Source organism: Mandrillus leucophaeus, unplaced genomic scaffold (genome assembly GCF_000951045.1).
Source record: "Mandrillus leucophaeus isolate KB7577 unplaced genomic scaffold, Mleu.le_1.0 Scaffold247, whole genome shotgun sequence".
Classification (NCBI taxonomy): Eukaryota; Metazoa; Chordata; class Mammalia; order Primates; family Cercopithecidae; genus Mandrillus; species Mandrillus leucophaeus.
Window position 1 is genome coordinate 1,914,650 of NW_012102554.1, and position 22,307 is coordinate 1,936,956.

General features: G+C 47.7%; 1 protein-coding gene across 3 annotated transcripts in view; it reads left to right on the forward strand.

The window, feature by feature from the left end:
• Nucleotides 1-22,307, forward strand: part of LIPC (lipase, hepatic) — a 162,557-nt gene that overhangs the window by 132,092 nt on the left and 8,158 nt on the right. For 2 of the 3 annotated variants that reach the window (XM_011983177.1, XM_011983178.1), the window contains 4 exons: nucleotides 3,255-3,437; nucleotides 4,004-4,121; nucleotides 7,222-7,455; nucleotides 9,800-10,042. In XM_011983177.1, coding sequence (XP_011838567.1) covers nucleotides 3,255-3,437; nucleotides 4,004-4,121; nucleotides 7,222-7,455; nucleotides 9,800-10,042 — 778 coding nt within the window. The remainder of the gene's footprint in view (nucleotides 1-3,254; nucleotides 3,438-4,003; nucleotides 4,122-7,221; nucleotides 7,456-9,799; nucleotides 10,043-22,307) is intronic. The other variant, XM_011983179.1, reaches the window with a different exon arrangement.

The window sequence follows — 22,307 nt, forward strand, 5'->3', positions numbered from 1 at the left end:
TGGTCGGTAGGAAATGCTGACATGCCTTTTTTCTCTCCGATTTCACATTTTTTTTTTCTTTCTAGTGCATTCAATGTTCATAAAAAGATAGGGAGCTGGTGATAACAACTCCATGCATAATGTTTATAAAGCATGTTCTAATTTTCCAGGTGCTTCATGCATTAGCTCATTGATTATCTCAATTCCATGAGTAAGCAGGGTGAGAAAATATAATTATCTCCACGTTTCAGATAGCATGTGGCTCAAAGAGGTCACACAGCCCATTGGGGCCCACAAAGGATTGCAGCCCATGCAGGGGGAAGCCTCCTTCTTAAATCTGCATATTACACGTGGGGACGTAGGAAGCCAGAAGAATGGACTGCCAGTGAAATTTTGTATCAGCAAGGTTTAAGTTCAGCTGCGAATAACAGAGACTCAAATTAGCAGTGGTTCAAAGAAAACAGACATGTGTTTTCATTTCACAAAATATTCCAAAGATAAATGTAACCCAAAAACCAGCTAGATGGCTTTGGTCAATGAAGTCCTCCAGGCCCCAGCTCCTTCCAGCTCAGTGTTCTGCCATCTTGGGGTGTGACCCTCATCCTCATAGTCCAAGATGACAGCTAGAGCACTAGCCATCACATCTTTATTCCAGGAAGCACAATGTAGTAAAAGATGTATGCCAAGGGGTCAAAAGCAAGGTTTTTACAAGAGCTTTAGTGACATATAATTTACAAAGCATACCATTTATCCATTCAAAGTATACACAATTCAAAGGCTTTTGGTATAAAAGAGTGTTTTGTAGGTGTCCCAGAGCCTCTGTGAAATTCTCCCAGTTACATCCATTGACCGTATCTAAGTGGAAAGGTGGCTGAAAAGTATAGGCTCTTAAAGAAAGTGTAGCCTTTTGGTGATGCTAAAAATTCTATTACTGTGGAAGAAGGAGAGAAAGGATATTGTTGGCAATAGGTGAAGTCAAACCGTCTGAGGACTTGTTGCCAAGAGGAAATCCTGCCTCCCCAGTGTCTAGCCCACCCATGATTTCAAGCATAGTTCACAATTTGAACCCTCCAGAGATTTTGGTGTCTGTTTCATGACTTAGAAACCTTTCCCCGCCATCTAGTTGAAAAGTACTCGAAACCCCCATCTATCCTACCCTGGAAGGCAAAATGAATCCTTCCATCACCTGCCTCCCCTCACCTCTCCCTGCCTCCCACATGACGTTCCAGCAACTTCCAACTGCTTGTATTAATAGCTTCCTCCACACCCCATGCGCCTGCCTTCTCTCTTCTTGGTCTTGGCTCAGTCTGTGCCCTCTGCCTACAGCATTCTTTCTCCTCCTCTTTTCCTGTAAGACACAGTCCCAAACAGGTCCTCCTGCAAGCCATTGCTGCCTTCATCCCAGCACTCCCGCAGGGGCATTCAGTATCACTGGGTCTTCCCGCGCGGCCCTGAGCACTCTCCAGCACTGCTCTGCAGCTCGGCTTTCTAATTGTCTGTGTTTCTCTGCTCTGCTAGCTGTAAACTTCTTCCTGGGAAGGATTCTGTCCTAGTCTCATCTAATTGACTACTGTGGGTCAGTATCCATTATGTAATCAGTGCTCCAGAATGTTTGTTAACTGAATTAAAGATCAAATGAATGAGTCTTGTTTATAAAGGCAACATGAAGACCACAGGAGCCTCTTACCAGGATCCTTTTACCAACATGCACTCTTCCTTATCAAAATTCTGTCCAACCTAGTATATGTCTCCTCCTCCTATTACTACTGATATTAATAACAACAACAACTGCAGTAACAAACATTTGCTGAGTCCTTACTATGCTCCAGACACTGCTCTAAGTGCTTTAGATCTATTAACGCATTTCTCCTTCATAATAATCCTGGAAGGAGAGCATTATTAACTCCATTTTCCAGGTGAGGAAACTGAGTCACAGAGAAGTTAAATAACTTGCCCAAGGTTACTCAGCTAGTAACTGGGAGAGCCTGGATTTGAGCCCAAGATGCTCCATGCACATAGAAGGCACTTGGTAAACATCTAGTAAAGGAATGCGTCTTACCCTGGAATGGCGTGACAGGCCCTCAGTGGAGCTCCCCAGCTTCACCCCCTATTGTCAAGCCTTCACCTCCTATTGTCTATCCTTCACCTCACCAACTTTTCTCCCCTCCCCTGACAAACCACACTGCCCTTTCACAATTCTGTGCCTCTGCACGCACTGTTCCTTCCGCCCGGAATGCCCTAGACCTCACCACTACCACATTCACCTGCCCACCGGAATTCTTTTTGTTTCTTTGTTTTGTTTTGTTGAGAAAGGGTCTCACTCTATCACCCAGGCTGGAGGGCAGTGTGATCTCAGCTCACTGCAGACTCAACCTCCTAGGCTCAAGCCATCCTCCCACCTCAGACTCTGGAGTAGCTGGGACTAAAGTCATGCACCATCATGCCTGGCTAACTTTTGTATTTTTTGTAGAGATGGGTTTCACCATGTTCCCCAGGCTGGTCTCAAGCTCCTAGGCTCAAGCAATCCCCCTGCCTTGGCCTCCCAAAGTGCTAGGATTACAAGCATGAGGCACCTCGCCCAGCCCCCACCCATATTCTTCTTACTGGACTCCTATGGATCCTTTAAGACCCAGCACAAGCGTCTTTGCTCTGTGAAACCATTAGGAGTGCCCTGCAAATTGGTTCTCAAACAAGGCACACACACAGAACAATTAGCTGTAAACATTTTTTAGCTCCTACTGTGTCAGACTTACAGTGCCTATCCCGCTAAGTCCAGCATAATGTAGTCTGCAGGGCAGAACCAGCACTGTGGGTTTAGGGGTGAGGTGGGGCAGCCTCACGCAGGAGGAAGCGTACAAATGGCCCGAAGGGACAGGTCAGCTTCCAGGACCTGATTTACACATATTTCTCCACTGTTTCAAGGTTTAGAAAGTCCCAAAGTAGAAAAGCATTAAGATAATCATTTACGGAGGGGGGAATGTTGAGAAAAATCTGGAGACATTTTTGGTTTTCAAAACCTGGAACAGTAGGTGGGTGTTGCTGGCATCCAGTTAGTGAAGGCCAGGAATGCTGCTAAACATTGTACAATGCACAGGACAGCCCCCACAACAAGGAATTCTCTGGCCCAAAATGTCAACTATGCATGGCTGAGAAACCTCGTAGCAAGCCCTTCCTCTTGTGGGGAAGGAGCCAGCATTATCCAAGAGCTGGAGAAGGAAGAAGGGTGAGCGGGGAGAAAGGAAACGAGTGTGACCCTCCCTCTGTGCCCTCCTCAGGTGGACGGCTTACTAGAAAACTGGATCTGGCAGATGGTGGCCGCGCTGAAGTCTCAGCTGGCCCAGCCAGTGAACGTGGGGCTAGTGGACTGGATCACCCTGGCCCACCACCACTACACCATCGCTGTCCGCAATACCCGCCTCGTGGGCAAGGAGGTCGCGGCTCTTCTCCGGTGGCTGGAGGTACCAACCTGCCCCATCCTTCCTTCACCTGCCTTCCCTCCTTTCCCTTCCTCTGTGAGTGAATGAATTAAGCTGGTCTCCAACAGCAGTCCAAGCAGGAGAAGCACTAATGCTCAGCTCACGGGAATGAGAAGGCACGGGACTGACACCAGACCCCAGGTCTCTCTCAGATGCCTCCCTTGAACCCCTATTTCACAGAACCATCTTCTCCCCTCTCCTCATCCACTATTCCTCTTATGCTCACCCCCTTGGATATGCTAAGGGATACAAACACACCCTGTAAGCTATCAGGCCCCCACACAAATGAGTGGGATCACTTCTGTAGGGCATTAGTGTCCAGTGGAAGACAGGCAGGCAGGAGGCCGCAGCTACCAGGCAAGGTCACAGGTACCTGAGTCCCTGGAGAGTCAGACAGGTGACAGACTAGTTTCAGTTTGGAGTGTGAATAAGGCACCTCATTTCCGAGCAGCCACGAAGAACAGGGTGGGTACCACAACACACTGGACCGCAAAAGGCTTTCATCCAGGCAGCTCTTCTCCTGCCCCCATCCCGCTGCTGTCTTCCAGGAATCTGTTCAATTCTCTCGAAGCCATGTTCACCTAATTGGGTACAGCCTGGGTGCACACGTGTCAGGATTTGCCGGCAGTTCCATCGGTGGAACGCGCAAGATTGGGAGAATCACAGGTAACCATGCCTAATAACTCACACACTGATTCCACTGCATGGGGGCGTCCAACAAGGACCTGCTTTTCCAACAGGCGCATCATTAAAACACCCCAACTCTTACTGCGAGGGATCAGAGCTCATGAGAGGACTTGTAACATTCTCTCAAACATGACCAACGTCATGGATTGCTGTGCCAGAGAATTCAGAGCAAATTACAGCCTCGATTCCTATTGCCTGTCCTCAAATGAATGCCTCATGTAGGTGTGCCAAATGGGACTAAAACATGGACTTTTCTAGCAAGAAAGAGTCTTATTTTTTAATCTATAATTTACAAAGTCCAATTTGGGCGAGTTAAGGAGTGAAGAATCACAGCCTTAATTTGCTGTAATTCATCAGCCACTTTAGTGCCTCCGGTTCCACATTTGTGAAACGTGTGTGTTTTATTCTGGGACCCATTTGGGTTGAGGGAGGGAGCTCTGCATCAAAAACTTCACCCCAAATTTCATACCCACTCAGAAATGGCCCAAGATATCCAAGAAGGTCTGCACATGTGCAAGGAAGGCCTTCCTCCCAGGCTTCCGTGACACCAACCCCACCCTTCACACTGCCAGGGATTGGGATCCAAAACCACACACCTGGTCAAACTTTTCCCCAGTCCAAGTCTGAGGCCCACTGTTACCACAGGTATAAAAACCCAGGAGGCACAGGCAAGGCCCTTCTCAGTGTGGAAGCCCCAGAGCGCCCCAGCTTCTCATCCTGCTTATCCCTTCCCATAGCTCTAGGCTTCAGCGACACAAGTTTTTTCTCCACTTCACGAACACACCATGGCCTCTTGTGCCTCTGGGCCTTTGCATGCACTGTTTGCTTTGCGCACCACCCACCCACCCAAACTCATACTCATCCTTCAAGACCCAGCAGGCTCAAACAATATTTCACAGGCCAAAACAAAGAGCGTTTTAGATGAATAACAGAGTTGTTGCAATTTTATATTTTATCAAGTGAGGACTCTTTTCTTTTTTTGTTTTTTTTTTTTTTGAGATACAGTTTTGCTCTTGTTGACCAGGCTGGAATGCAGTGGCGCGATCTTAGCTCACTGCAACCTCTGTCTCCCGGGTTCAAGCGATTCTCCTGCCTTAATCTCCCAAGTAGCTAAGCCATACCTGGCTAAATTTTTTGTATTTTTAGTAGAGACAGGGTTTCACCATGTTGGTCAGGCTGGTCTCGAACTCCCGACCTCACGTGATCCACCATCTCAGCCTCCCAAAGTGCTAGGATTTCAGGTGTGAGCCACCACAGCCGGCCATGAGGACGTGTTTACGAACAGCTACTATCTACTATCACCATTCCTTTATAAAAGAATTTCTTTTAACATGAGAAAGAATGGGGATAATGACAGACATTTAAATAGAATACTTTTGTGATGATGAGAGCTCATTTCCTCATGCTTTTTTGTTCATCTTGCTGGTGACTGGGGAAGCCTGGTCACAGACGGGCATGTGGCCCCTATGGATTTAACCCACAGTAGCCTGGGGAGAGCAGCCCTCCCACCGAAGAAGCAGGGCCAGAGGGCAGAGTCCACACCCAGTGAGGCAGCCTCAGGCCCAGAGGCCCAGAACTCTCTCCATCCGACTGGTGCTGTGGGTCACATTAGGCGTATCAGCAAGTCCCACCCACCTCAGAGACAGCAGGAAGGCTCAACACCCTCTTGCCATCTTGTCATCAGCCTGATGAAGAAAGGAATAGAAATCATATCAGGACATTTTTCTTTTTCTCTTTTTTTTTTTTTTTTTAAGACAGAGTCTGATTCTGTCTGATTCTGTTGCCCAGGCTACAGTGCAGTGGCATGATCTTGACTCACTGCAGCCTCCACCTCCCGGGTTCAAGCGATTCTCCTACCTCAGCTTCCCAAGTAGCTGGGACTACAGATGCCCACCACCACGCCCGGCTAATTTTTGTATTTTTAGTAGAAACGGGGTTTTGCTATGTTGGCCAGATTGGTCTCCAACTCCTGACCTCAGGTGATCTGCCAGACTCAGCCTCGTGCTGGGATTACCAGGCATGAGCCACCGCGCCCGGCCAAGGACATTTTTCATTTGTCACTGTGGGTAGAGCTGGAGAACGGGTGATCTCATAGCCTACTCTCAATTCCTTTGCCCCCAAGTAGGGAAGGAAGCCAAGGCTAGGGTGGGACACCAGAGGGTCCTCCAGAGAAGGCAGAGGAAGAAAGACAGGCAAAAACTTTGAGTGCGTAAATACTCCCCAACCACAGTCAGCCAGGAGCTGCCACCTTACTTCATGCACAGACATCTGTCATTTGAGGCCCAGAGCTTTGAGCTACCCTACTTGCACACAACATTTTCACCCCATACAGTGGTGTCCCGTGGCTGTTCTGGACGTTCTAATGAAATGACACTGTAGGAGAAAAATCAGCTTGTTTAGGGAAATTATTGATGACATACAGGCAAATAAATTTCATTCTTTGATAGGTAGGTTGGAACTGCTTATAATGAGCATGTTGGCTTTTTTTGTATGCAAACAGATGGTCTTGAAAGTAGCTTGAGAGGTACTCAAAATCGATTTGCTTAAGTAAATCAAGCATTCCCTCATAACCTTATTCCTTTTTTTTTCTTTTTGAGATAGGATCTCCCTCTGTTGCCGAGACTGGGTCACTGTGGTGTAATCACGGTTCACCACAATCTCAAACTCCTGAGCTCAAGCAATCCTCCTGCCACAGCCTCTTGAGTAGCTGAAATGACAGGCACATGCCACCACACCCACCTAATTTTTGTATTCTTTTTTTTTAGAGATGAGGTTTCACGATGTTGTCCAGGCCTCCTGGCCTCAGGTATCATAACCTTGTGTCTACCACTGGATAGTTTCTGCAAACCTCTTTCCCCCCCTAGCTAATGCCCAGCCTGTGTGTCATTGTTGGCACCATGAATTACTGTGGTTTTACTGAGAAAAGGTTATGGCAAGGTTGTCCAGAGAAGGATTATGCCCGAGGTGTTTCTGCTTCCTGCTAGTTCATTAATGTATAATAATATCCAAAAGCTAAAGAGCACATTTCTCTTCTCCTCTCCTTGCTCCCATCTAACCCTTACCCCTGCTTTCCAATTAGGGTTGGATGCCGCAGGCCCTTTGTTTGAGGGAAGCTCCCCCAGCAATCGTCTTTCTCCAGATGACGCCAATTTTGTGGATGCCATTCATACCTTTACCCGGGAGCACATGGGCCTGAGCGTGGGCATCAAACAGCCCATAGGGCACTATGACTTCTATCCCAACGGGGGCTCCTTCCAGCCTGGCTGCCACTTCCTAGAGCTCTACAGACATATTGCCAAGCACGGCCTCAATGGTGAGAACGAAGTCATGGGCCGGGAGCACCGGCCTACATTTCAATGGGGCCTCTGGAATTCAGCAGAATCTACCAACATGTGGGACTCAGGGAAGAGTTCAGCAAAGATAGCGCCCAGGGTGTATGGCCACCAAGCCCACCCAGAGAGAAGGAATATGGGAGTAGGCAAGGGTGCCCATCCCCCAGCAGGCCACTCCTGGCAACAGGCCAAGGCCATGCCCTAAGGATGAGCGGAGGGCACCAACAAGAACCTCCACTTCTCATCCCTGCCCTATGTGCCCCGGCAAAGTCTCTCCTGGGGTACCAGCTCTTCCGAGAGTTGAGTCCAGACGCCTGTGGTTATTCTTCCTTCTCCGGACGTTTCCTCATTCCAGGGACTGCCTCTATTCTGAACCACACGAAAATCCACTTAATAGGCTGTGGCTTCTTGATGAAGGTCTCACTCTTCATCCCACCCCATCAGTTTAATTGGGGAAATTACTCAGATTCTCCCGATGGGAAATTCAGCTTCAAATACGTCCTTTTTATGCCCTTTACCTCAGGGCAGACACAGAATGTGCTGTTATCTGGGTTGTGATCCCACTTCTCTCTCAAGTCCTAAAACCGAAATATTAACATGCACATTGACAATATGAACAGGATTAAAGAACAAAAATGTCAGCTGAAGCAGCACATTCCAGGGGCATTCCAAATTTCTTGCTATTATAAAATATCATCCTGATTAAGACATGCCAATCACTCCAAGCCAACTAGAGCCCTCCACCCCCACAAGCCACCTCACCCTGATCATGCGACACTCAGCTGAGAACACACTCTCTTGTGATGACACCACCCTCACCTCTCCAATATCAGAATGACCTTCACACTCCACATCATCTCATTTTGGCTGGACTCCCAGCCTTCCACTGCACAGGCCTGAGAGAGCCTTCCGGGAACTTGCCCTTATCATTGCTTACATCCCTCCCACCTCCCCCACCCCATCACCTCCCCTCCAGCCACCAGCAGTTCCCAGCGGACTATCCAGCCCTCATCCTAAACTTCATCCCCACAAAGCTCGGTGCAGACCACCAGAATGGTGTATGGGCTTTATTTGCCTGGTAAACACATTCCTGACCAATCATTACCATTGCTCTTTTGTGCTAAACTTCAAAGTGATGGAACCAAATGTAGGTATTCAGCTTGCCCAAGCTTGGGGTGGTGTTCCTCAGTTGTCTTCACCTCTGTGTTTGAAAGGGTTCCTGGGGTAGTTCTCCCAGCCACAACTGCGCAGGGGCTCACTGGATAACTGCGGTTTCACCCTCACCACCTCCTGGGTGGATGAGCTTGGGTGAGTTAGTGGACGTCTTGGAAGCTCAGTTTTCTCCTTGATAACAGCTGCCTCAAGGAGCTGCAGTGAAGATGCAGGCAGTGGAGGAGCGGAGGGCACGCAGCATACACAGTCTCCGAGTAGGTGCTCCAGGAATGCAGCCGCTAGCGTCCGTGGACTGTGATAACTAATCTTGGCATTTAACCTCCAGACACCTGGGGAAATAGGTTTTGGCAAAGTCACCTATGCTGTCCCTGTACAGCAAATGTTTCACACATCTTGTGGTGGTTCCTCAACATCCTTTGACAATTATTTACTACAGATTAGATTAAAGTTTAGAGAGTCAAAAAAAAAAAAAAGGGTCAAATTCTTGGTAGATCAACCTCATAAGCTTGTTTTGGAGGTGAGGCCTGTCCAGACCTGGTTACTGGGCAGTGTCCTTCCAAATCCAATTCTTGTGCTGGTTTCACAGGCCCGTTACCTACGGGATGCAATGGCTGCTTTGGGACACAAGGTAGACATTGTCGGGAGGCCTCAGCATTCTCCAGACCATCAGAGTGCCACGAGATTGTCTCATGTATCTGGTTATATTAAGAGAAAAGGTGTCCCACGCAAGCCTGTTCCAGAAACCCCACCCTCCAGGCATCAGCACCTGGGCATTTTAAATTATCTCATTTAAGATAGAAATATTTCTATAATAAATTACACTAACCTGCGCTCTTAATAAATTTGATCTTTCCTTAGTGACTTGGGTGCCTATTAAAACGCCCACTGTAACACGCTGTCATAGAGGAGTGCTCTCAGGATCCCGGCAGTGCCTGGGATTTTGCCTGACACTACATGACTCAAAGGGTCTACTTTCCTTAGTTCCAGTGAGTTGTCACATCCCGCTGTTGTCGGGGGTCTGCCTTGACAAGCCCACCCCTGCCTGTTCTGTGTGCTACTTCTAACCTCCTGTGGGCTGAGAACCAAGGTGAGCCTCTGAGTTGAGGCTGCTTTGGGTTAAGATGATAACATCCTTCTTGCCCTGTGTTCCAGCCATCACCCAGACCATAAAATGCTCCCACGAGCGATCTGTGCACCTTTTCATCGACTCCTTGCTGCATGCCGGCACGCAGAGCGTGGCCTACCTGTGCAGCGACATGGACAGCTTCAGCCAGGGCCTGTGCCTGAGCTGCAAGAAGGGCCGCTGCAACACGCTGGGCTACCACGTCCGCCAGGAGCCCCGGAGCAAGAGCAAGAAGCTCTTCCTCGTGACGCGAGCCCAGTCCCCCTTCAAAGGTGAGTGTGGAGCCGAAGAGCCTTCAGAAAGGCAGGACGCAGTGCCCTGTCCACAGGGCTCAGAAGTTCCCTTGGTTCTTTTCCTGGAGGTGCTTCAGTGTTTCTGAAACTGTGCAGGCTCCAGACAGCGACGTTGACACAGCCTTTCTCCTGTCCCAAGAGTGTGGCCACCTTGCTGCCAAGGGCTAAGAGGAGAAACCTTGATAATTTCTGAAACGACCCTTGGGTTGGCCTCTCTATCCATTTTCATGCTCCCCTAGAATGTTAGATCTGCACGGCCACGCGCAGTTTACCTGGGCCACCCAGATCTCACTGTACAGGGACTTGAGGCGTCTCCAAACACAGCCTAGAACCCAGTTCTTTCATCTCTGTTCAGGGCCCCCGTGAAAAAAACTGGATTCTAGACTGCATTTCATTCCTTCTAAGACTTGAATCAGTTGATCTGATAGGATACGATATTCACCCTGAGGCACTCCCAAGACAAGATTCAGCTTCCAGTGTTTCCCAGCCAGATTTTTAACCTCAGGGCAGAAAGTGGGCCGGGCAGCTCTCTGGGTTGAATGGAAGATTGTAGAAAGCGTTGTGGCCACGTCTTAGGCTGAGGCCAGCAGAGAACTGCTCCATTGAAACCTAAATCCTCCTGGAGGGAACAAGCCGACATCTGTTGCCATTAACATTTCTGCCTAATCCTTCAAACAGCTCGGGAGTGATTTAGCATCTTACTGTTTCATCGCACAGCCTCTCCAGCGCTGGGAGAGGCAATCTGATGTGCTGTTTGACTATTACCATGCAGATATTTGTATCTGGAGAATGTGAACGGGCTGTCGCCACCGCTTTGCTTTCAGAGAGCATTTTACACAAAACATTTGATGCAGCCATCGACTCCTTGTGGTTCTCACAACAGCCAGGCGAGGATGGCAGAGCTGATTATTATCCCATTCTAAAGAGGAGGAAAGCAAAACTCGCGTGGGGCGCCCACAGCTGTGTGGCTGTAAGGAGACCTGGAATAGGGCCGCCTGACTCTCAGGAGTGAGTTCAAACTCCCAGGCAACTTAGTTTTGAGGCACAGGATTTCTCTGTGTATCTGAACTTCTGCTCCCCAGCCAGGTTTCCCTCCTGTGAGCCAAGCAGGTCTAGGAATGACAGAAATGTCTTGTGGGTGCTCATAGCATCTGAAGAGTAGTTGGTGTGAGGGCGGGATCTTTCAGGCCAAAGGGTCCCTCCGCTGGCTGTCCCTTAGGGCTGGAGGAGATGGCAGCACGCAGGTGAGGGAATTTGGAAGTCCTCCTGCTTCGGGGAGCTCCTCTGCTGTAGGCTGACAATTAGAGACTCATTTGGGTTAACCAGCTCCTCTTTTAAATGGCAATGCCTCCTGGAGTGATTAAGCCTCTTAGATAATCACATTTCATTGGATCTATTTTAATCATGGAATGTTTGCATCATGAGGAGTGGTTCAACCCTGCCGTTTTTCAGGTGGGGAAACCAAGGCCTAGACAGGGAAAATCATTGGTCCAGAGACAAAAAGCTCTTGGCAGACCTGGCATTTAGACCCGGGGCCTCCAAACAGTGAGTGGAGTGATTTTTACCTCCTCTGTAACCTGCCACTGGTCTGCGTGTGGGGGTGAGAGGGGGTATGGAAGAGAAGGGTGAGGAGATTGCATTCTCCTTGAAATCAGCTGGGAAGAAAAGAGGTCATTTTTCATCGTTCAGGGCCAAACTGGGCACTTCATTTGAAATGAGAGGCTTGGTCCAGCCCTAGGACATCTACTGGGGGCTTGGAGATGGGGAAGGGAAGCCTCAAAAGAAGGAAGAAGGGGAAACAAGAGCAGTAAGCATCAGCCAGGCCGAACGTCTCCCATTTGCCAACAGCCCTAGTGCCCGACCACCATCCCCTGCTGGTGTGAATTCACAAGGATCCCTTTCCTATTAAGGAAGAACAAAGAATTGCATTAGGGCATGATTATCTCACCCACCAGCTACCAAAACCAATGTACTCATCCATCTTTGCATTCTTCAAACACAGTCCTACCTTCAGGGTGCTCGGTGGAGACCAACCCGAGATGAGCCCCTTGGAGACCACATTTGTGTCTCTTTATTACCGACTACTTATCTTGCTCCTGGGAACATCCAGTGAGGAGGATGCTAAAGGCAGGACTGCCTGAAACTGGTCAGGAACCGAAAGTCCCAGCCCGGATGGAGGTTCCAGTGATGAACTGTGGCTTGCGGCACACCCTCTCCTTTTCTTTCTTACTTTTTTCTTTTTTTTGAGACCGAGTCTCACTTTGTCGTCCAGGCTGGAGGGCAGTGGCGTGATTTTGGCTCACTGCAACCTCCACCTCCAGGGTTCAAGTGATTCTCCTGCCTCAGCCTCCTAAGTAGCTGGGATTACTGGAGTGCACCACCACGCCCAGCTAATTTTTGTATTTTTAGTAGAGACAGGGTTTCACCGTGTTGGCCAGGCTGGTCTCTAACTCCTGACCTCAGGTGATCCACCCGCCTGGGCCTCCCAAAGTGCTGGAATTACAGGTGTGAGTCACCGTGCCCAGCCCACAACCTCTCCTTTTCTGTTCCCCTATAAATTCTCCCCAGTTCTGCTTCAGCCCCTCCAGTGAGCAAAGTCCTCACCCGCTCAACCCAGTTTCACTTGCTAGTGGAGAGTAACGTCTCTGTGGTCACATCAAGCCGCCCTGGGCATGGCTGGAAAGTGCACCCGTGTGAGACTCGCCTGCTTGAAGCAGCTGCTCATGGGATACTGCTATCTGTATAATGCTATGTTGTCCAATATGGTAGCCACAAACCATATGTGGCTATTTAAAGCCAAATCTAAGTTACTTTAAATTAAATTGAACCAAAAATTCAGTTTGTCAGTCACACAAGCCACCTTTCAAGTGCTCGAAGACGTGGCTACCGCATCAGAGAGCACAGAAATAAAACATTTCCATCGCTGCCAAGGGGTCTATTGGTGGTGCTGGGACGAAGATTTTAATCTAGGCCACCGCAGCTACACCACTCCCCGCCCATCACAACCGTGATCACAACCGACCTGGGCCCCCAAAGCCTATGTCACCAGCCACCTCCAGCATTTTGATGAATACATATTACACTCTTAAGAGAGCAGACTTGCCCAACCTGGGCCTACAGAGAAACCACAAGGCCTATTTTTCAAAAACATCTAATTGTACTGTATATCTTAGTGCAGGGTCTGGTTGGGCAAGATAAACATCGCCTCCTGATTGTAGTTTCACAAAAGATGACTAACTTGGCCTGAATTCCTCTGGCTCCCAAGATATTTCGACAAAACCATCAAAGGATCTATTTTCTACAACCGTACGCCAGAACTCGGGTAAACACTGCGAGAGTACAGCAGTAGCGAGAGAGAATTGGGAAACAGTCGCTGAGCGAAACCAGGCAATTTATCGCCCACTTCCATTCTCACTCTCTCACAAGAAACCTTTACCAGTTTGGGAGCCCGTTTTTAAGGGAGGGGGAGGGAAACGGATCTGTACGGAGTAAATCCTGTTTCGCCAGCGCCTCGTCTCATTTCATCCTCACAGCAGTCAGACGAGGTAACCGGGTGGAGAAGAGGGAAGGGGCCCTCGGGGGGCGCTCTGCCCGGGCACTGGGCTGGATGTGTTGTACACATTAGCTCATTTCCCACTGGAGCCTCACAGCAACCCCAAGACAGACAGACAGACAGACAGACACACACACACACACACACACACACGGTCAGGGCAAAGTCACACAATTTGTGAGCAGGAAGCACCGCACTGAATCCCAGCCTTTGCTCCTTTCACTGCCCTTGGCCTCGGGCGTAGGACCAAGGCCCCTCCACTGAGTGCCTCTCCCTCCTGCGGCATTCCAGCTGCGTGTCCCGCCTCCTCCTCTCTGCCCTCCTTCCACACTCCCTCTTCTGTATCTCCTCGCCTCTTCTCCTGTCCTCCCCATGCTGCCCTTTCCCCCTGCACTCAAGACTCCCTGGGTGGGGGCTGAGGGACACTTGCTTCTGTTGCCCACGGCAGCCATGAGAGCACCCTTTCCTGCTGGTCGGCGAGATGACGAGCCAAACTGTGACTCGGGCAGTCTGTTTTTGGCTTGTCTCAGCTTCTTCTTTGGAAGGTTTCCACTGACTTCAGGGAGAATTCCAGAAGAAGCGGGGGGTGGGTGGGGAGGGGCAGGTGTCATAGACAGCACAGGCTTGGGGTTGGGATAAGGAGTGTCAAGAATCTTGGCCTTGCTGCCAATCACTTTTGTGACCTTGACATAATGACAAAATCTATGTGGGCACCAAGGAAGACGTGAGAACAGACATGGGGATGAACCACTAGCCTGGGACCTGCAGGTGGGTCTGAAAACCTGCCCTGGTCAGTTCAGTGTGAAGGAAGGAAGTAGGTAACACCCGATTAACACCTTCCGGAATACAGGCATTTTTTCATCACCATCTTATCACACTCTTACAGCGACACTGCAAGAGAGTTTTTAATCCGCATTCACAGATGAAGACATCGAGCCCCCGAGAGGCTATGTGGTCTCAAGATCACAAGGTAGCAGGTGGCAGAGAGGACTGAAACCCCCTGGGCTCTGTCTACCCGTTGAGGACCCTTATTCTACCCACAGCACAAAGAGCTGGCAACAGGACGCCAGTCAGCACAACAGTCCTGGCCACACACAGACACTCCCCAATCTCCACCACTCACAGACAGCAACAGACCCCCCACAGAAGGGGCAGGCGTTGGCCAGGCATGGTGGCTCACGCCTGTAAGTCCCAACACTGTGGGAGGCCAAGGTGGGAGGATCACTTGAGCCCAGGCGTTCAAGACAAGCTTGGGCCACAAAGCAAGACCCCATCTCTACAAAAGAATTAAAACTTAGCTAGATAGATTGGCGCATGTCTGTAGTCCCAGCTACTTGGGAGACTGCAGGAGGATTGCTTAAGCCCAGAAGCTCAAGGCTACAGTGAGCCATGATGATGCCACTGCACTCTAGTCTGGGTGACAGAGTGAGATCCTGTTTCAAAAAAGTTCAGTTTAATTTAAAAAAGAAAGGGGCAAGCATCCAGTCTCATGCCATCAGGGCATCACTTAAATGGGACTGTACTGTTAAACCCAAACGTGGCCATGAAAATACATACACATACAGGTATTTTAAACAAAGGTTTACAAAATCGCTTTCCCTTTTTCTTCTTCACTTGCACCTGCTCTGAGTTAATTCACTTTCATTCAGCGTTGCTGGCACCGGCTGCCTTCTTTGTGCAGCAACACCCTGGACAACACCATCCTGGGTCCTTCAGTCCTGTGACCTTCAGCTTCCCACTGAGTTAGAGGCATTTCGGGTCTAGGAACAAGCCCTCTGAGCTTGGAGAAAACACAAGAGGTCTCATTCCTACCATGTCCACGAGAGAAATTCATACACTGCGGGGGGGAAAAAAAAGCCCTCTTTGATGTTTGCAAAGAGAGTCATAGTATCTCCCAGAGCCCACATCTAATGATTCAGAATCATTGTTTCTGGGAGGCAGAACATAGAGAGAAATACATTCTCTTTTCATAAATTCAATAACCTGATCTTGTGAAAAGAAATATAAGTTTTTCCTTATTAAATGGCACCAGCAGGGTCCACACAGGGTTACAATCCAGGATTCTTCCTAGTGAGGAATCCTCTCCGGAGGCCTCAGATTTCTGCTCTAGATGGAGTTTCCCTGGTCACATTCGAGGTCAATGGACTATTTCTTGCCTTTCATCTTTAAGACCTGAAATAATTTCTGCTGCCAGAACTTGGGAGTATGTTGTACTGGTCTCTTTGCAGTCACAGGATCAAAAGCATTTTCCCCAAATCATTTTTTAATGTCCATATTAAACATGTCATAAGGTAAAGTGAGCAAAATCACTCAACTTTTTTCCTTAATCTTTGTAATAGCATCATTGTGCTGGGGGTGGCAGGGTAGAATGACAGGCAAATTGTCTTTTCTTTTCTTTCTTTTTTTTTTATTTTTAAAGAAAAGCACTTACAAAAAATCCAGATAAGAGTAAATGATTATGACTGGGTGTGGTGGCTCACACCTGTAATCCCAACACTTTGGGAGGCCAAGGAGGATGGTGTGAGCCTAGGATTTTGAGACCAGTCTCAGCAGCATAGGGAGACCTCATCTCTACAAGAGAGGAGGAGGAAGAAGGAGGAGGAGGAGGAGGAGGAGCTAGTTCTCAGTAGGAACTAGTTCTCAGCATGAAAGACTCATTTATATTTAAAGTTAATTTCATTTAAAGATTTCTCCAAAAAAGTGCCGTCACACAAGATTCCCTGTGCAGACATGGAGTTTCTCAGGAGTGCTCCTGCAAACTCAAGGGTGCCTCAGCCATCAGTGCTGGTTCTGTCCACAGCCCGTTCCCTCGTGAGCCTCAGAAAGCATGCTGGCTTGGCTCCTCACAGCCCACACACCTTGGCAGGTTCCACCCTCCTGAAGAGGTGCTACTCTGGGGACACATGTTGTGGAGATAGGCAATTCTCATTCATAGGATGTGCAAGCTAAAGGGGACTTTGTATCCTCTAAAGCTGACTCCTGGGTTTTACACAGCACCTTCTCCTAAAATCGTGGAACCATAACATCTCAAATGCAGAAATCAATCTCCTCCTACTCACAACTTAAGGAAAAGGGAAGAAAAAGTGTATCGCCAAGAGAAGGACATGAAACATTTTCCCCGGCTCGGGGACCAGACGTTTAGGGGACAGGAGAGCGTCCTCTGCGGCAGCAATAGCCCAGGATGGATGTCAAGGGGTCAGAGCTGGCAGGCACTTGGTCTTGGTGGCTTCATTGGAAGCAGGTGTTGAACCACAACTTTTCTTCGGGAGCTGTTCGCCATTTGCTTTCAAGGGACAGACTCAGCTTGCAGAACCAAAACAGCAGGCGGGATAGAAAGGGTCTTTTGGAATTAGACGGACATGGCTTTTAATCCTGCTCCACTGAACTATCTGGATAACCATAGGTCTCCAAACCTCCACTTCCTTATTTATATTCACCAGGATAATTAACACTGCATCAGTCTAGGTCTCAGCAGAAAACAGGACTCCACTGGCCTAGATCAGTTGAAGAAAGCAAGTGGGACTCCTTACAGAGGGGTGGACAGTGTTAAGGAAACCAACAAGGACTGAGGCTGCTCCCTGCCTCTAACAGCAGGATGGATGGAGCCAGGGAAGGGACTGGCCGTGGAAGAACCGGAGCCGTGGAGGAGGGGCTGCTGCCAATCGTGGGAGGGCAGTGACTGCACAGTCAGGCTCCAGAGCACGGGGGAGCAGAGGGAAAACAGCCCTGCCTCTCTTCTCCGCCCTGATCTCCTGCTAGTGCCTCTCCCTCCAGTGGCCACACCCAACCGGAAACCAATCAATGAGGGAGTCCGGCAGATGCAGCCTAAGGGATCCCATCCTGGGGCTCAGAGCTGAGCAGTGGAGGGCAGAGTGGATGAGGACAGCGGGGGTAGAGGGAGCAGATGGACACTACCCAGCAGGGCATCATTATTTAACTTGTTATGAGGACAAAAATGATGTATGTAAAACACTTAGTATGTAGCTTGACGCATAGTAGGATCTCAACAAACGGAAGCTATTTTCTCATTCTTGGTGTCTTTAATGCAGTTGTATATCCATGTCATTCTTCACTCAGAGAGCCTGTTAAGTACTCCTTGGATGCCTAGTGTGTGCTGTGCCCTTGTGGAGATCCAAGCAATAGTGTGGTTCTGAGACTGTCTTTGGGGAGATAAGACATGGACACAGATGCCCATGAGACAAGGCAGAGGCCACAAAGGACTGCAGCTTCTAGTTCTCTTCTTCTTCTTTTTCAATACTTGTAAAAGCTCTTTGTTTTTCCAATAGGATTCCAATTAGAATACATGTTTACTACAGAAAACATGAAACTTGCAGAAGAACATAAAGAAGAGAATAAAAATGACCACTGTGCCCTCTCCAGAGATAAGCACTGTTAATATTTTTTGTGAATTCCCCTACTTCTACACATTCTGTTTTGCAGAGTTGGTCTCACACTAGACAATTTCATAGCCTGTGTTTTTTTGTTTTTGTTTTCTTCTTCACTTCTTTCATAAGCATTGAAATCATTCCAAAAATAGTTTTTAATGGCTTCATAAGAGTAAATCACATGTTTGGGACGATGAACTGAGAATCAGCAGACTAACTTCTAATTGCAGCTTCATCAGTTATTAGCCACGTGACAACGACAAGCTACTTAACTTTTTCTGAGCCTCAGCTTCTTCCTTTGTAAAATGATGTGGGAGGGAAGATAAAGTAGGCATCTTATAAAGTTGTTGTAAAGAGAAATGAGATAATTATATGAAACTATTAGCTCAATGTCTAGGACATGGTGAAGAGCTAAATGGTAGTTATCATAATTGCTGTTATTAGTTCATAGCCATCCCTCTATTACTGAATATTTCAGGTGTTTTTAGTTTATTTTTAAAAAAATGTTATGACATTTTTTAACTTCAATCTCTTTCCACAATTCAGCTTTTTTCTTAGAGTATATAAAGCTAGTGGTCCTGGGTATAAACATGTAGAAGTTTAAGTTCTGGAGTCAGGTTGCGAGAGCTGACGCCCCAGCCATATACGACTTACCAGCTGTGTGATCCCAGAAAAGTCACTTAACTTCTCTGTGCTTCAGTCTCCTCTTCTCTAAAATGACATAATAATAGTATCATTTGTCTGAGGGTTAAGTGAGATGACAGATGCAAAGCACCTGGCAAAAGCCAAAATAGATATTAGCCAATGTTATTACTATGCATACTGCCATTATATGCTTTTACTTGCATTTAACACTGGGCTGAACACACAGTTAACTTCCAATTAATACATATCATATTAAACTGAATTGAAGATCGGTTACTGTGAGTGTTCCTTGAGTTCTCTGGAAGATGTCCTGACTACTCATAAGGAGGTTAACCCAAGGCCAGTCCTCCCACATCTTACCCCCTCCCCTACTTTGGAAAGTTCTTTCTTTGGAAACTGTCTTTGGAAAGAACTGTCCTTTTTGTCTCAGTTTGACTTTATAAGACTGTTCACTTGTTACAGAGATTCCTTGACAACCCCCAAATAGTGTAAGACGTCTCCAGAGGCTTCTGGGGTGACGGGCTAAGTCCCTCTCTCCAGTGGTGCCACCCAAGAGTTTAGGGACCTTTCCCAGGACTTGCGCCTGTAGTTCTTTTCTTTTTTTTTTTTTTTGAAACAGAGTCTTGCTCTGTCACCCAGGCTGGAGTGCAGTGGTGCAATCTCGGCTCATTGCAACCTCCACCTCCCAGGTTCAAGCAATTCTCCTACCTCAGCCTCCCGAGTAGCTGTGACTACAGGTGCCTGCCACCACGCCCAGCTAATTTTTGTATTTTTACTAGAAATGGGGTTTCACCAAGTTGGCCAGGATGGTTCCAATCTCTTGACTTCATGATCGGCCTACCTCAGCCTCCCAAAGTGCTGGGATTACAGGTGTGAGGCACCACGCCCAGCCAGCTTTTTTCTTACTTCTCACCCACAGCCTGTCTTGCTGTCTTGAGGACATCAAATTACCTTATTCCAGGCTTGAGATTTGAGCATCTATTGTGTTACAGCAGGGGTCCTCAACCCCTGAGCCACAGACTGTGGGCCATTAGGATCCGGGCCTCACAGCCAGAGGTGAGTGGCGGGCGAGCACGCATTACCACCTGAGCTCCGCCTCCTGTCAGAGTAGTGGCGGCATAAGATTCTCACAGGAGCACAAACCCTATTGTAAACTGCACATGCTAGGGATCTAGGTTGTGCACTCCTTATGAGAATCTAATGCCTGATGATCTGAGGTGGAAGAGTTTCATCCTAAAGCCATCCTCCCTGCCCCTACACCAGTCCATAGAAAAACCGTCTTCCATGAAACCCATCCCTGGTGCCCAAAAGGCTGGGGACCGCTGGTGCATAGGGTACTGTAGTAGGTACCAGATACTACCTGAGTGAGCTCTTACCTAAAGCAGAAAGCTCTTGGCCAACAAATCAACTCTTAGTATTTGCCTCTTGTTGTGAATATAAATAAACATTTGGTGCTTCAGAGATAACCCCTTTGGTAAACCCAAGACATATCCCCACGCACATGAGCAAATTAAACACAAAATCCAAATGCGAAGATTAGTTTACGCCAAGGATAGGATTGTGTAATCTAGAAACTCAGCAATACCGGCATACCAGGACACGGGAGCTGATGTGTTAGCAATACAGCACTGGCAATACCCTCTGCTGGGCTTGCTGTATAGCTACCAACCTCCAGCAGAAATGGTACCACTAAAGAGTTAGTAGATTGATCGATGAAGAGATGAACTTCCACATGCTGGGTACAAGGAATGGATGGTCAAGTGGCTAGTTACCATGATCTAATTTTTTAACATTCTCCTACGACGAAGCTTGAAACTCAGGTCTTGAATCCTCACGGGTGATTTCCATCTTGTTAGATGTTAATGTGCATTGTGATATGTCACCACCAAGCAAACCATCAGTTCATTCATCCCACAAAAGTTTATTAAGCACCTACTGTGTGCAAGGTACTGTTAGGATTCGTGGATTAACCACTGTCTAAATAGGAAAGGAAAATACACAGCAAGCATTCCATAAATCCCTTATCCTTTGCCCAAGCCAGACACTCATCTTGCCACAAGCCTGGACATGGCCTGAGAATCCATCTCAACACAGGGTTCTAGGCAGCTATTATCAATTAGATGGAATTAACATTCCATATTAAGCCTGTTTGCAATCTCGGAGCTAGAACACTGTAGATACTTAGAGAGTATGGAGACAAGAGAGCTCAGGAGGTCAAGGCTGCAGTGAGCCGAGGTGGCACTGCACCCCAGCCTGAGTGACAGAGAGAAACCCTGTCTCAAAAAAAAAAAAAAAAGAAAAGAAAACTCAAAACAAAACAAAAGCCAATCCTGGTCTGGAAGCTGGACCCTGTATCCAACCCTGAGGAATCCACTGGGGAGAATAGGGAGACAAGAGAAAGAAGTCCAAGCAGTAATCAGCCATTTTGGAATGAGGTAGGATAATTTTCGAAACAGCTCCATAGCTGTGCCACCATGCAAGCTAAGCCAGCACCATCTAGGGTGAGGGAGGCTAAGAGTACAGATGCTGCTATTTGACCTTGAGCAAGTCACTTTCATCTATCTGAGCTCCAGTTTTCTTATTTATAAAACAGGGGTGATAATAACAATGCCTACATCATAGGGTTGTGATAAGGAAATGAGATGTTGCAATGTATTCAACAATGCAAAAGTGTATTTAACATTTAATGATGCAATGTGTTTAACAATGCCTGTCTAATAGTAAGCCATTTGCTTTCGATAACTAAATGTAGACTGTATTCGGTAAAGAAGAATAAAATAAATTATCCTCTTCCAAACAATCCATCAGTAGGAGGACATTCTGGACATTTGATAAAACGGAAAGCTTCTAGGCCCAAGTTCTGGAACTAGAGTTATGTTATTTCTATTAGGAAATACACTCATTGAACCTCACAGAGCTTGTTTCCAGGAACTGTCCCAGAATATAAATATTTGGTCACTAGGGCATATATTTCTTAGCTGGAGCTCTGCCCCACCCTGAGACACACCCCATCAGACAGTAGCAATAGTGTAAAATGGCAATGTGTTCCCTCTTGCCTCGTCAAATGCCTAAAAGGCATATATTCTTTGATTTACAGAAGGAGACCCTCGCCAAACACATGAAATATTACAACAGAACTTGCATCTAGAAATCAATGAGAATGCCAGATATCCTATACTCCTATTCTGCCGCCTTTTGTTGGTGAATATTTATCATTATTACATTACAAACACAATATAAGTCCTGTGTAGACATTTAGGAAATACAGAGAAGGAAAAACAAGAAGATAAACCACCATTCAGGAGCAAAAAAAAAATGTTGCTAACATTTTGATACATATCTATCCAAACTTTTCCCTCTACATATTTAAATTTTAAGAAATAAGAGATTTTTTGGCCGGGCGCGGTGGCTCAAGCCTGTAATCTCAGCACTTTGGGAGGCCGAGACGGGCGGATCACGAGGTCAGGAGATCGAGACCATCCTGGCTAAATTGGTGAAACCCCGTCTCTGCTAAAAAGTACAAAAAACTAGCCGAGTGAGGTGGCGGGCGCCTGTAGTCCCAGCTACTCGGGAGGCTGAGGCAGGAGAATGGCGTGAACCCAGGAGGCAGAGCTTGCAGTGAGCCGAGATCCAGCCACTGCACTCCAGCCTGGGCGACAGA